Raw genomic sequence first — 14,348 nt, 5'->3', positions numbered from 1 at the left:
TATGAGTTAATCTGAGAGACAGTGGAGCACAAAGGCTCCGGAGAAGAAGCTGAGTTAGTGACATCCAGAATGGCCGAGTTAGCAAGATGCAGTAATAGAATACAAGAGAGAGAGAAGGAGAGAAGGTGCCCGGTGTATTATAGGGGGGTCCTCCGGCAGACTAGGCCTAAGTCAGCCTAACTAGGGGCTGGTACAGGGCAAGCCTGAGCCAGCCCTAACTATAAGCTTTATCAAAGAGGAAAGTCTTAAGTCTAGTCTTAAATGTGGAGACGGTGTCTGCCTCCCGGACTGTAACAGGAAGATGATTCCACAGGAGAGGAGCCTGATAGCTGAAGGCTCTGGCTCCTGATCTACTTTTGGAGACTTTAGGGACCACGAGTAACCCTGCGTTCTCAGAGCGCAGTGTTCTGGTGGGATAATATGGCACTATGAGCTCTCTAAGATATGACGGAGCTTGACCATTTAGAGCTTTATAAGTTAACAGTAGGATTTTAAATTCAATTCTGGATTTTACAGGGAGCCAGTGCAGAGAAGCTAAAACAGGAGAAATATGATCTCGTTTCTTAGTTCCTGTTAGTACATGTGCTGCTGCATTCTGCATTAGCTGGAGAGTTTTTAAGGACTTACTAGAGCTACCTGCTAATAGAGAGTTACAGTAATCCAGCCTAGAGGTAACAAAAGCGTGGACCAATTTTTCTGCATCTTTTCGGGTCAGGATAGGCCTAATTTTCGCAATATTATGCAGATGAAAAAATGCAGTCCGTGAACCTATGTCCGTGAAACTATGTCATCAGATGAAGATATCATGAAGAAGGGAGACAACACAAGGACTAACCCTTTACCCTAACCAAGCTAACCCTTTATTAAATAATTTGCTATTTAATAATCATTTCATATATAAATTCAAATATCTCATCTGAAGGGTGGTCTGAAGTATTTGGCTTCTCTTGCTCATTTCTCATTTTAGCAAAGCATCATCTGCAAGAGCCTTTCTTTTTTTATCTCACTCCCTCTCTGCTCCCCTCTTCCTCCTCTTTCCACCACAACCCATTTTAAAGCGCCCCCAACCTTTCTGTGCTTGACTGACTGCTTCAGGAGCATTTGACAATGTGTGATGCCTTCCCAGCACTCCCAAAGAATAAAGCTTTTTAGCTGTGGCCCATTTAGTGGGCCAGGCCACTGGAAAAACTTCCGCTATTCCCAACAGCCAATCTTGGCCTGTGTGCAACTCTAAATTAATCTAATAATCTTATTGACATCTGTGTTTTGTCTCTTCTCTTCCTTGAAATCCAAACTAAACAAGTAAATGTGCTGAACTGGAGGAGGAACTGAAGAACGTCACCAATAACCTGAAGTCTTTGGAGGCCCAGGCTGAGAAGGTAGGTCCAGGATATAGTACTCAGACCAGCAGGCACAGCATGCTTTTGTTATTCTGCAAATACACACAGGAAACAAATTAAATGAAATAAATTAGTGGAGAAACACAAGAAAAGCTATCCTTGGCCCAATCCCAATTCCCTTTCCTTGGTCCTACGCCTAGTTTTGGAGTGTCCTCAACTGAGTAGTGGCCCTTCAGAAAAGAGCAACAAGGGTAGGGTTTGATATCTTAAAGCAACACTTACCTTTCTGGATATTTTACACTTTTCTTTGTGTAGGTTAAAATGCTATTAATAAGCTGATGGCACACTAAATTCAATTCAATTCAAATAAACACAAGAAGTTTGTGCTCCAATAAAAAAAAAAAAAAAAAAAAAGGGATCAGCACTCAGTGAATAATCCTCCTAAGCCCTACGATAAGCTATTATGGCAAGGCTTAACTATACAGACCCGTGAGCAGTGATAACTAACATGTCTTTGGGGTCATCGGGTGGGAACCTCCTTTCACCGGTGTTTCGTCTAGTTAGTCCCACGACACCTCCAGAAGGCTAGACAGTGATCTCTGGCGTCCCAGAGACACTCCCCTAATGCCAGGTCTCACTGCTCCCCACACTAACCGAACAACCTCCTTTACCTTACCTATACTACCACAGAGGAGGTAGACCCAGGGAAGGAAGCCTTGTTAGGCTATCACACTCCCCCGCCGGGTTAGGCTGTACAGTCTACCTCCCCAGGACGAGCCCTCACAACAATGGCACCTCCAGGAGGCTGGACAGTGATCTCAGCCCAAACAGCACTGCCACCTTCAACCAAGCCCAGGCTCCGTTTATGCGAGCTCCAGGCAGAAGCAATGCTGATACTACCTTTACTAGCACATTCACCATACTCTATTTCACACGCTACATAGCATAACTACAATGTAAGCTAAAGTTAAAGGAGATAAATGAACTCACAGGATCAGCAAACACACTCACTTTGCAGCATGGTCTCAAACAAAATGGATTCAAATAGGCCACTCCCACACTTAAATAACCTTCCTCTTCCTGGATTTCCTTCCTAATAAGCTGATGGCACACTAAAATGTAAGTCAATTCCACCAGAAATAAAAAGTCATCATTATACCATTCTCATATGGTTCTAAGAAAACTCAGACCAATCACTGACTGAATGCAATGATTGGTCTGAGTTTTCTCCTGTCCTGTCTGTCTTCCCCTCGTGGAGGCCTCCGACTGACGTAACCACTCGCGCAGCATCTCCCCACTATGAACACGGTGCAACAATAAGTGAATTCTTAAGTGCAATACAGTTACAAGTTTCTAACAGACATTAGAAACTGCTGCAGAGATCTAACGCTACAACCAAGAGAGCTCAGGATGTGTAGCAAGCTTGGCCTGCTACGTCGAGCTAGCCCTGAGATGACTGTGGTTTCGCCTGGAGCTATCCTGATGGGGAGACGCCGGCAGTGCTGTGACAGGACACAGGAGCAGAGGAAGCGTGGAGGGGTTAGCTCTAGGCTAAGAGCTAAGAGCTAATCCCATCAAACCAGCTCTTCCCAGCGGCCTTCTGGTGAACGTCCACTCGCTGGACACGAAAATGGATTACATCCGACTGTGGAGATCCAATCACCAAGGAGTGAGGGACTGCTGCGTCCTTGTGTTCACTGAGACATGGATGAATGGTAACATATTAGACTCCGGTGTTGAGCTAACAGGGCTAACACTACATAGAGCAGACGGGGAGGCTGCATCATCTGGTAAGCTCAGGCAATATACACAAACAGTTTATGGTGCTGTGATGTGAAGAGGATCTCACAGTTCTGCTCTCAGGATGTGGAGTTTTTGACTGTGAAATGTCGACCCTTTTCATCCTACTATTGCACTATATGTTCTTTCTTATATGTTGCACGAATTGTTTTTAAATGTTTTGTTTCTTTTTGCTTGGGGTATGCTAAATGTCGCATGCCAGTTGCTAATGGCTAACATTAGCCTACTGTAGCATAGCCTCTGAAACATTAACGTTATCTTCCTTGTGCATTTCAACTTACTATTAACATTAACGCTACTATCTAACGTTAACTGTAACCTTATTCTAAAACTCATTAGTCATCACTGACTGAGTTTTAAAACTCCAGGGTTGCATTTGTAATGTTACACTCACTGTCCTCTTTCGTGTATCTAACGGTACCTTGCCAACGCCTACGTCTTCCATAGACGTAATGGGGACATAATGGAGGAGGGGGGAATAGGCCGTTGGAGGGAGGTGGAGTTGCAGGAGGAGAGGGATGGGACTTTGGAGGGAGGTGGGAGTTGTGGATGTCCAAATTTTTTCTAAGTGCGGTGTGAAATGCAAAAAAGGTAAGAGTTGCTTCAACCTGGGAAATGGGATGCCACTTGTTACATCGGCACTAGCCGACAATAGTACATACATAACACACCGGCAACAAGGCTCAGGGTCTTCCCATTCTGGACGTTGGTTTCTACAATGCCACTTGCAAGTGTGTTGTTTTTCATCATACTCTGTTTGATGAATACAATGGCTGGACAATGTGTTGACAATAACTTAGCAAGGTGTTAGATATAACACTAACATTATCTGTGTCTGTTATGTGCACGTTAACATTTTAATGTTGCTAATTATGCTTGGTTGATGTTTCAATCACGCAACAGACCCCTCCAAGGCTGTAAGATGAAGCAAACACCAAAGTGCCAAAAATTGCAGTTCTTTGAATGACCATTTGAGGCTGGCTCTATAAGCCAGTCAGTCCCCATAGACCTCTATGTTAAAATGCCCAACTTTACAGGAAAAATAAACATGTTTACAGCCTGGCATTAAAAAAAGGTTTTGGTCTCTACAGCTAATGTCCTCCTTCATGACAAATGCACAGGGGTTGAATATTTATATACCTCTACCATTTACATTTTATTAGGGCTTAAAGCGACAGGCTGTCTGTGAGGTGTTGCTACACTCTATGAGTCAGATCCACCCCTTGCCTCTCCACAGCTCGACCTTCATGTCCAAATATGGTCACTTCTGGCTCCAGAAAAATAAGATGGTAACAGCCAAAATGCTGAACTGGAGGAGTCTTTTCAAAATAAACTTCTTTACCACAGGAAATCTCGTTTCTGCTGGTTAAAGGCATACCGTCTCATTTTACAATAAATGTCCAATATAGATTTACTTCATCTTTAGCTTTACTTCCTCAGGATTAGGCAACATAAGTACATGGTCATGGTTACGTTAAAATAAGTATGTTCTTGACTTTGTGCTGTAAACTGCTATATGTCACATGACATACGTGACATACTACGCTAAGCTCTTAAAATAACTCAACGTTGATTTAAGGTTTCACATTGGACAGGACCAGCAGTCTCCTGATTTGTTTGACACATCCACCAATTGTCCCTTCCACTTTTATTTACACTTCTTACAGAAGCTAAAGGGTGTCTCAGTGCATCATTATCTGACACCAAAAGGCAACTGACCAAGCATCAGTATTTGACTGGATGGGAGTGAGAACGGGTTGAAGAGATAGAAAGAGAGGAGTGGTGTCAACACAGCAATAAGAAAGAAAAAGAGTTGTTGAAAGGAAAAACAAAGATGATCACACAGCAATTATCTTCTTTGTGATGAAATTTCACATTATTTACTACTTAGCCTGCATACTGTAAGTCAAGTCAAGTCAACTTTATTTATATAGCACTTTAAATACAAACTGAGTTCATCCAAAGTGCTCTTACAGCACACACACAGTAATGATAACATATCATTACCGTTATTATTGCACCTGTAGCAAAAACTGTATCCTTGCTGTTTTTATACTGTCACCATATTGTGACAGTAACAGCAACAATGACAATCACGTTGTGTGCAATTAAAGGCCAGTGAGTAAAAGTGTGTTTTAAGATGACTCTTGAAAATGTCAGTGGTGGGGGAGAATTGAAAGAATTCCAAAATCGTGGGGCAGCAATAGTGAAAGCTCTGTCGCCATAATACTTAGTCCTGGATGTTGCGACAGACAGAAGTCTTTGGTCAGATGATCTCAGTTCTCTCACAGGCCTCTAGTTTCGCAGACCAGGCGAGGCGGAGGCACAGCGCAGCTGCGCTTCGCCAACTGGGTGTGGCCAGGCGGATTTTGCAAGTTTGGCACACCGTGTGCGCTGACGCAGCTATTCCTCTTTCCCACCTCTGTCCCTCCTACCTGTGCAAGTCGGAAAGAGGGAGGAGAGAAGGCGTGGAGTGGGTTTTACACAGCCGATTCACATCACACCAATCAAATGAGCCCTTCTCCTTGCCCTTAAATGCGCCCCGCGGAGGCGTAATGAGAGTTTACTCAATTCACCATGGCAGAAGAGAGCAGCAGCGTCAGATGGCCAATCTTCTCCCAGGAGGAAACTGATATCTTGGTCCAGGAGGTCCAAGCTCGCAGTGTCCGAATATACGGAACTGCGAGCAGACCTCCACGGGCTGATGATGCAAAGGTAGCCTGGGAGGAGGTCACCACAATTGTAAATCAATGTTGCGTTTCTCTCGTGTGCGCGCGCTCTCTCTTTCTCTCTCGCAGTCTCACTCTGTTTATTTTCTTTTGACTTTTCTAAGATGACAGATGCTGAATATATACTCCCTATCTGATGCTGTGGCTGTTTGTGGTTGGCTGAGAGGGATGTGAACTCATTAGTTTGCTGCTGTGTTAATCAAATCAGGTTGGGTTTCCATTATGCGTGCCAAACGGTGCCAATCCCCTTTGATCTGACATCAGATGTGACGGGACCGTCAATATAGAGATACATTTATGTGCTAATTGCAGATAGTTGCATTGAATAGTGGTTTCTGTGGGTATTTATTGCATCGTTAATGTGCCTGACATTCTGGAGACCTGCCTGTGAGGTTTTGGTGACGAGTGCCCACTGTCCGCCGGTCAGCCAAACTGCCACTACACCGGCTGCGCTCCGCCTGCGCTGACAGTAGACCTGGTTTCAGCTGGTGAGCTTTTAGCACACCTTCGGTGAAGCCTTTTGGCACGAAAATGTCACTGCACCAAGCTGGATCTGTCGACACCTCCCCCTGCTGCGCCGCCACACCCATCTCAGCGCACCTCGGTCTGCCAAACTACTAAACTGAGCGTGCCACGGGTTGCGCTGCTCGAAACTAGCTCTGCGCAGGGTTCGCCACCCTGCGGCAAACCGGGAAACTAGAGGCCACATTGTGATATGGGGAGAGGACCTCTGTGACGTAAGAGGGGGCAAGGCTATTTAACACATTGTAGACAAACATTAGAATCTTAAAATATAGTCTACTCTGTAGCTAATAGGCAGCCGGTATAGGGAGGCAAGAATGGAGGTAATGTGCTTCCTTTTTTTTACATTGTTAAAACTCTTGCTGCTGCATTTTGGACTTGTTGAAGGATAAACAAGACTTAGTAATACCATAATACTAATGAGTTGCAATAATTAAGGTGGGAGGATATGGAGGAGTGGATGACTTTCTCCAGGTCAGAAGTACAAAAAATTGATCTGAGTTTGAAGATGGTGCACAGCTGCATGAAACTTAATTTTACAACTTGATTGATTTGTTTGTCAAATTTAAATTCCAAATCAAATATGACCAAAATTTTAACATGTAATTTAACAGGGGGGGGGGGGGCGCAATAGGCCAAGATGAAGAGAAATAATGCTGGTCAAGTGCTGTTCTCCAAATAAAATAAAAAATTAAAGCTGCAAGCAGTGTTGGGCGGGACCTCGGACTCACGCCGTTTCGGTCTCCAGCTCACATAGACAGTTAAAGACAAAAGTTGTAGACGATTTTAGACCCCTCTCCGCTCTAGCTCACAGCTGACAATTTCTCCACATTTGCTCATGTTACTTTCAGAGGCACTAGCTCACTTCCTGCTGGATTTAGGGCAGGGGTGTCAGTGTGTGTTTTGTAGGTCTCAATGAGACGAACAAGCCAGTTTTGGTTTGATCTTTCTATGACATTCCTACGGGCCACAGCGGCCATTTTAGTGTGTCTAGGTGGCGCTAGAGTGCCCATTTTGGCACTTTTGGAGTCAATTTTTTTCCTTTTATCAAATTTTTCTGCCTTCAGCCGAGGTCCCTAAAAAATTGCAGCCACCCAGGATTTGATGTCATGAAGACAGTTATTGAGGTCACTTAGTTTGTTGATGTTGTTTGGCTCTAGGGGAGGTACATCTCTGTGTCATCCGTATAACAGTGAAAAGATACATTATGTTTTTGAATAATTTATCCTAGCGGAAGTAAATAAATGGAGAAGAGGATTAATTTATTCTTTCTTCAAAAAGTTGATATGAGGCACATGCCAAATTGCTTTCACATGGATTTGCATCTGAATTATGTTGTTTCTCAACACAGTACTCTCAAAAGGAGGACAAGTATGAGGAAGAGATCAAGATCCTCACTGACAAGCTGAAAGAGGTGAGCAATAACGAATGGCGACCTTAAGATATAGTTTTTTTCTTTACAACCTGTACTATACTGTAAAGGATTTCAGTAAGATGCTAAAGGTTGACATACCATTGCCTATTCCGTGTATTATAGTTTGTTTACCTCAGATGCAACTGATCAGACTTGCTCTTTGTCATCGCAGGCTGAGACCCGAGCTGAGTTTGCTGAGAGATCTGTAGCCAAGTTGGAAAAGACTATCGATGATCTGGAAGGTTGGTGGAACATTGACCACAGTTTTTCTCATAAGTTACATTTGTCTGTTTCATACATATCATATTAACATTTCTAAAGTAACAGGTCAAATGACATGTATATGTAATTGTGACAAGGACACCCCTAGAGGTCCTGTGTCCACGCCTCGAGAGGTCAGAGCCAAATGTGATCCAAGGAGGCTCGTTAAGTTAGGATAACAACGCAACATTAGGGTTTCTGATCTTCCTACTGCACCTTGGAAGAAAGTGGGAAAAGATTTGTTTCATTGCAAAAGGGAAAGATTATTTGTTTGTAATTGATTATTATTCAAACTTCCCAGAAATTGCTCTGCTCACAAATGCAACTGCCAACAGTGTAACCACTCATGTCAAGTCCATCTTTGCTAGGCATGGAATACCAGAGACTGTAGTTAATGAAAATGGTCCATGTTATAACTGTAGAGAATGGCAGCAGTTTGCAAAACAATATGGTTCCACCATGTCACATCCAGTCCCCAGTATGCACAGGCAAATGGCAAGGCTGAAAAGGGAGTGCATATCATCAAGCAGCTTCTGAAGAAGGCCACAGACAGTAAGTCAGATCCTTATCTAGCTCTGCTGAGCTACAGGTCTGCCCCCTTGACTGTGGTCTGTCCCCAGCAGAACTTTTGATGAGTTGCAAGTTATGCACAACCCTGCCCTGCTACACAGAGGTTAAACAGAGACTGGCGATACAGACAAAAGTGGAGAATCTGAAATGGAAACAAAAACAGCATTACGACTAGTCGACTAAAGCTCTCAGACCACTTGCAAAGAATGATGTGGTGAGAATCCAAGACAAGGATGCTTGGAACAGGAAAGCTACTGTTCTTTAGGAAGTAGGACCAAGGTCCTATGAAGTGAGAACTGAGGAAGGACGTGCTCAGAAGGAACCGTCAACACCTTCTCAGAACCAAAGAGACTTTTCAAGAGACACTGTGTGGTGATACAGATGGAAAGGATGCTATGTCACACGTAGACACGGTACCTGAGACAAGTGATGTTTCCACAGAGTCGCCTGTATTGAGGAGATCTGAACGTCAGATCAAAAGACCAGTTAGACTTGATCTTTAAAGCAGTATACTGGATTCTTAGGTTCTAATGTTATTTTTTGTTATTTTTTTTTTGTTTTTTTGTTTTTTTTTAAAAAGGTACAAATATGATTTGTGGTTTTGAAATGTGTTTATTCGTCTAAAAGAGCTTGGTGTTAATTGAAAACATGTTGAAATGTTCAACAAAGACAAGCTGGAGAAGATAAAAAAAAATGATGATATAAAAAGAAAATGTTGTAATTTTGATGATGATAGTTTTGATTTACAACACTAATATTATCCATGTGTGCTAAGGCAAGTGTTTTCTTTTGTTCATTGTTCATAACGTCAAAGAAAGGGGGATGTGTTGCTATGCAGTTATTTAAGTGTATTACCAGAGGTGACCAGTAGAGGGACCTATGTGATAAGGAATGTTGCTAAAAGGGAGACCAGACAAAGAAGGAGGCACTTTCTGTTTGGTTATGAAGATGTGTAAATGATAAAATAAAGTTTGAGTGCTAGTTTTCTCAACAGCTAAACATATGGCGATATATATGGGGAATGGAGAGGCAGTAGAAAACAAGTTAATGCACAAACTGAAGCAGATTAAACATCTCACAATGTCTGGTGATATGTATACAGTTATTTTTTACATAAACACCTTTACATACTGTTATACAACTAATCATCTCTCCGAGCAAAGTTTTGACTGTAAGATTGGTTTAAGATTGGCTCAGAGAAGGACAAGGCTTGTCTCGAACTATCTGGATCCTGGTCAGGAAAACCTCCCTGAATGGTTCATTTAACTGAATTAGATAAAAGCTTAAGGGACTCTCCTTGCCTTTCTAGACATTCGACCACTCAAAGGACTTTCACAGTACCTGTCACTTTCACCAATTTACACACACATTCATACACTGGTGCACCTGCTACTCAGTTTTAACCAATCAATGCACTCACATACTGGGAGCAATTTGAGCTGGGGATTGAACTGCCAACCTTCTGATAAGTGGACGACTCACTCTACCTCCTGGGCCACAGCCACCCCCAAGATCTTCAGAAATTGTAATACCTACCAACTTGGGGCTACAAACCTTGAATCTCTGTGTCCCTGGAGCAGGTGACTCACTCATGGCACCACCAGGAAGACAAAGAGACAACCTGATCTCACAGAAATACATGAAATGACCACAACCTCTTAACACCGCATTCCGTGGTGGCAGCAGTAATTGGTTGAAACAATGCCAATGTAAAGTCAATTAGGATCCTTTTTCGTGATGGACACACGGATTCCCTGATTCAATAACGTCACGTCAACCTCGTTTTCCTCAATAATATCTTTAACATTTCTGTATACACACAAAAACACGAAGTGTCTTTTATAACTCAACAATATGGCAGGTTAATGTCAAGGTCATAAAATAAAATAAATGTATTTTGCCAGCTTTTGATAGCGTAGGGCTTTAAGAGCATTGTGCTGTGGGCCGATGGGGCGTGTTCCACTACTGTTTTGTAGCTACTGTCTGCCGTGTGTGGGCTTCATTCCATTTCAGATTGCCGTCTGTCTGCCGTAACCGAATCGAAACGCCACTAATAAATAAATAAATAAGAAGAAAAAAATAAGGCTGAGCACGGAAGAACCAGGGAGGAAACACCATCACATGGAGTGCCTGCATCGGGAGGCGGCCGCCGCGGCAACCCGGCAACCCTCCACTCCACCAGGGGAGAGCGGACCCCAAGCCAGCTCCACAGAACCGGCGGCCGCTGATTTTTCATAAAATGAAAAAATCAAAACTTTGTCATAGAGCTAAACCAAATACATCATTGGAAAGGTCTCAACCTGTAGAGTAACATATGTCAGTATGAAGATTCTACATGGCTCCTGCTTTCAGCCATTCGCCTTTGAACCTTGACCTTAGTGCATGTTTGAGGGCTTATAACTCAGCAACAAAAGGGGGTACAGACATGGGACCAACTGTTATAGAGAGCTCTTGACCTCACCAATCATGTGAGTGTAGTCAACAACTGGGGGTGCTGTCAGATATGGGTAAAATATGGATAAAATAAATTTTTCACCCATTTAGAAATTAGATATTTAAAATCTGATTACACAAGTGTGTTTACCATCCTCTTAAAGTCCACAGTGTACTCTCAATTCAGTATTTACAACTTCCAAATCTAGGAAAAACACATATTTTTTAAAAACTACAATTCCCTGGGACCGCACCATGCAGTTTGATACATTTCAGCAACATAGTTGTAGTTCTTCTGATTTGCAAAGTAGGGTTCTAAATGGGGCTGTAAAAAGATATATCTACCTAATATATCTAATATCCAGTAAAGCCGAACTAGTTATTACACTGCACCTAGATGAACTATGTTAAGAAAAAGTACAGATGTTGGCTAATTTTCAATATTTTAGCTAACACGCTAGAAACGGCATTTTTGGGATGGTAGGTTTGTTTGTGGCTTGTAAAATAGAGTTGTAAAATAGGGTCATAAAAAGATAGATCTACTGAATATATCTAATATCTAGTAAAGCCGAACTAGAAATGACACTGCACATAGATGAACTATGTTAAGAAAAAAAGCAAGGATGTTGGCTAATTTCAGATATTTTAGATAGTACTCTACAAACAGCGTTTTTGGGACGGTAGGTTTTTTGCAGCTTGTTGTAAAATAGAGTCGTAAAAAGATACATCTACTGATTATATCAAATGTCTAGTAAAGCCGAACTAGTAATGACACTGCACCTAGATGAACTATGTTAAGAAAAAGTAAGGATGATGGTTAATTTCAGATAATTCAGCTACTATGTACTACTGTAGAAATGGCATTTTTGGGACTGAATATTTGAATAGGCCTATATCAAATATCTAGTACAGCCAAACTATCATGTATTATTATCATTATTATTGGTGGGAAATTATAACAGAGGAATATATTTGCCATTTTAATATCAAGAACACTTTAGTGTTTTTGTGTGGATAGAGGACGTTGTTGAATCAGGGAATCCGTGTGGACACCACGACAATGGATCCTAATTGACTTTACATTGGCATTGTTTCCATGGTACCAGCACGTAATTTCAACCCATTATGTGCTGCCACCATGGAATGCGGTGTTAAGAGTTCGTGGTCATTTAGGCAGTGAATTCACCTGTCTTTATAGCCATATTTAAACCAATAGTTGAGGTGCATCCAGATTGTTTTTAATCATATCACTCTGAATCAAATTGCGTTTTAAGTGTAACATTTAAGAAACAATCAGCTTTAGTTGTTTTTGATGTAGTTGTGTAGAACTGCATTGTATTGACTGGTCTCTAACATTATGTTCCCCCATTTCCACACAGGATGTGGACAAATATTGTCCAAAAGTTTAACCCGGGTTCTCACCAGGGTTTAAGTTTCTATTTATGCTAGTCATTGCAATGCATTTAAATGCAGTTATATTTTTCTGGTCACTAAAAGTCAACCCGGTCTCACTCCAAAGTCGTCCAGTGCTTGGTCAGTGACTCTCAGCATCAGACACCGATAAAAAAAGCTGTCCTTTCATGTCGACATGATACGCAGCCAGTCTCCGTTATACTATAATGGCATCCTGTGGCATCAGGGGGAAATGTCTCAGGTCAACAATGTAAGTTCAGGGCTTGACGCTAACTTTTTTCCCAAGGAGCACATGTGCTCCTAAGTTGAAAAAGTAAAGAGCACACAAAGAACTTTAGGGGCACAATGTAAACTGATCAAATAATGTGTTTTCCGTAATAAACATGATGCAAATAGACATTTACAAACAAAATTATTTAATGAATTTGTATACAAAATGTACAGAAAGGTAAAATCATCAAGTTTCAAGTATTGCAATTTAATTTTATCTTTAATGTTATTATCTTATATATATTATCTTTGCAATATGATTATCTTATATAATGTTATTACTATCCTAAAACATTCTCCAGGTCCTCTGAAACTCTGCAGGACTTATTCCACCCTGCCCAGCAGCGGTACCATGGCAAACGGTCCCTAACTGCGGGGAGAACGGAGCCTCTTTTCCCGGTCCCTCTTCTCCACCACACTTTGACTTATTCCCACCCAGCTGACAGCCTGGCCGTAGAGAAAGGTCCCTAACTGCATCAATGAGTGATTAACATAGGGGGGATCAAAATTAAATAAATAAATAAGATAAAAATCAACCAGCCACCCTCCTCCCCTGACAGTCCCTTCATAAGTAAAGAACAGTCCCTAAAGTGCGGTGAGGTTTGTGGACCGTTACCTGCCACAAGAGAGAAACGTGAACGGCTTGTTTCTCCTCTGACACGCTACATACCTGTGTGCCGCCACGGCTCGGTTGTCCAGGTACTACTGGGCAGTCATGACACCAACGAAAGAGGAAATTACTGGACCTGGAGTCAGACTTCTCTGTTGCGGTAAGCCGTTATCTTGCGCACTATGATCCTCCGCCATATTCCTGTCTGTGACCCCCGTTCAACCCACAACCGCCGTGATAATAGGGGCGCCCCAGCGCCCACTCCAGTAACTTGACGTGGAAATGAGCGGTAGTCTAGAAAACTGGCGAGGTTTTTTTTTTTTTCTTTTTTGTGGAGAGCGCTCGTGCACCCTCACATAGATTGCGCCCTGGGCGGTCGCCCACATTGCCCATAGCAAAAACCATCCCTGCCTCCGCCACACTTTGACTTATTTCCACCCTGCCGACAGTGGGACTTATATCAGAGATACTGGATGAAGGGAGATACCCAACTGTAGGCTTATCCAATGTTAAAAAAACGGTTACTCTTCCTGTCTCCTAAGTGGGCGTGGTTACCTCCAATCAGAGCCTGTTCTCCCTCAACCCCCCCCTCCTCCCCACCACCGTGTTGAACAGAGGCTCTGTGGATGTCTGTGTATGCGGATCGAGAAGCAGGTGGAATGAAAATACATTCTTCCTATTACTGCAGCCTATTGTTGCACAAAGCTTGGGCATTTTTTATTTATTACTAGCGGTAAATAACTGTTTGTAAGCTAACTGTGATTTTACCGCCTGTTTATCAAGATCACGAGATCTCGCGAGAACTTGTTTTCTGAGATGGACAGGGCTCAAATAAAGTTAACTTTCTCTTGATCTGTGCGGATGAAAAATGCAGCTTTAGCGTCAGAATGTTGGTAAGATGTGTGGCTTGTGGAAAATGAACCCAATATTTACTTTAGTGACTACAGGGCTAAAGAATTGACCATAAATTGTGATCACGTTCATTT

General features: G+C 42.4%; 1 protein-coding gene across 1 annotated transcript in view; it reads left to right on the top strand.

The window, feature by feature from the left end:
* Window positions 1-14,348, top strand: part of LOC117248496 (tropomyosin alpha-1 chain) — a 69,534-nt gene that overhangs the window by 43,712 nt on the left and 11,474 nt on the right. Inside the window, exons 6-8 of the mRNA XM_033613638.2 lie at window positions 1,304-1,379; window positions 7,743-7,805; window positions 7,978-8,047. Coding sequence (XP_033469529.1) covers window positions 1,304-1,379; window positions 7,743-7,805; window positions 7,978-8,047 — 209 coding nt within the window. The remainder of the gene's footprint in view (window positions 1-1,303; window positions 1,380-7,742; window positions 7,806-7,977; window positions 8,048-14,348) is intronic.

The sequence above is a fragment of the Epinephelus lanceolatus genome, chromosome 16 (assembly GCF_041903045.1).
Source record: "Epinephelus lanceolatus isolate andai-2023 chromosome 16, ASM4190304v1, whole genome shotgun sequence".
Classification (NCBI taxonomy): Eukaryota; Metazoa; Chordata; class Actinopteri; order Perciformes; family Serranidae; genus Epinephelus; species Epinephelus lanceolatus.
The sequence above is the reverse complement of the archived record's forward strand: the minus strand, read 5'-3'. Positions and strand labels throughout refer to the sequence as shown.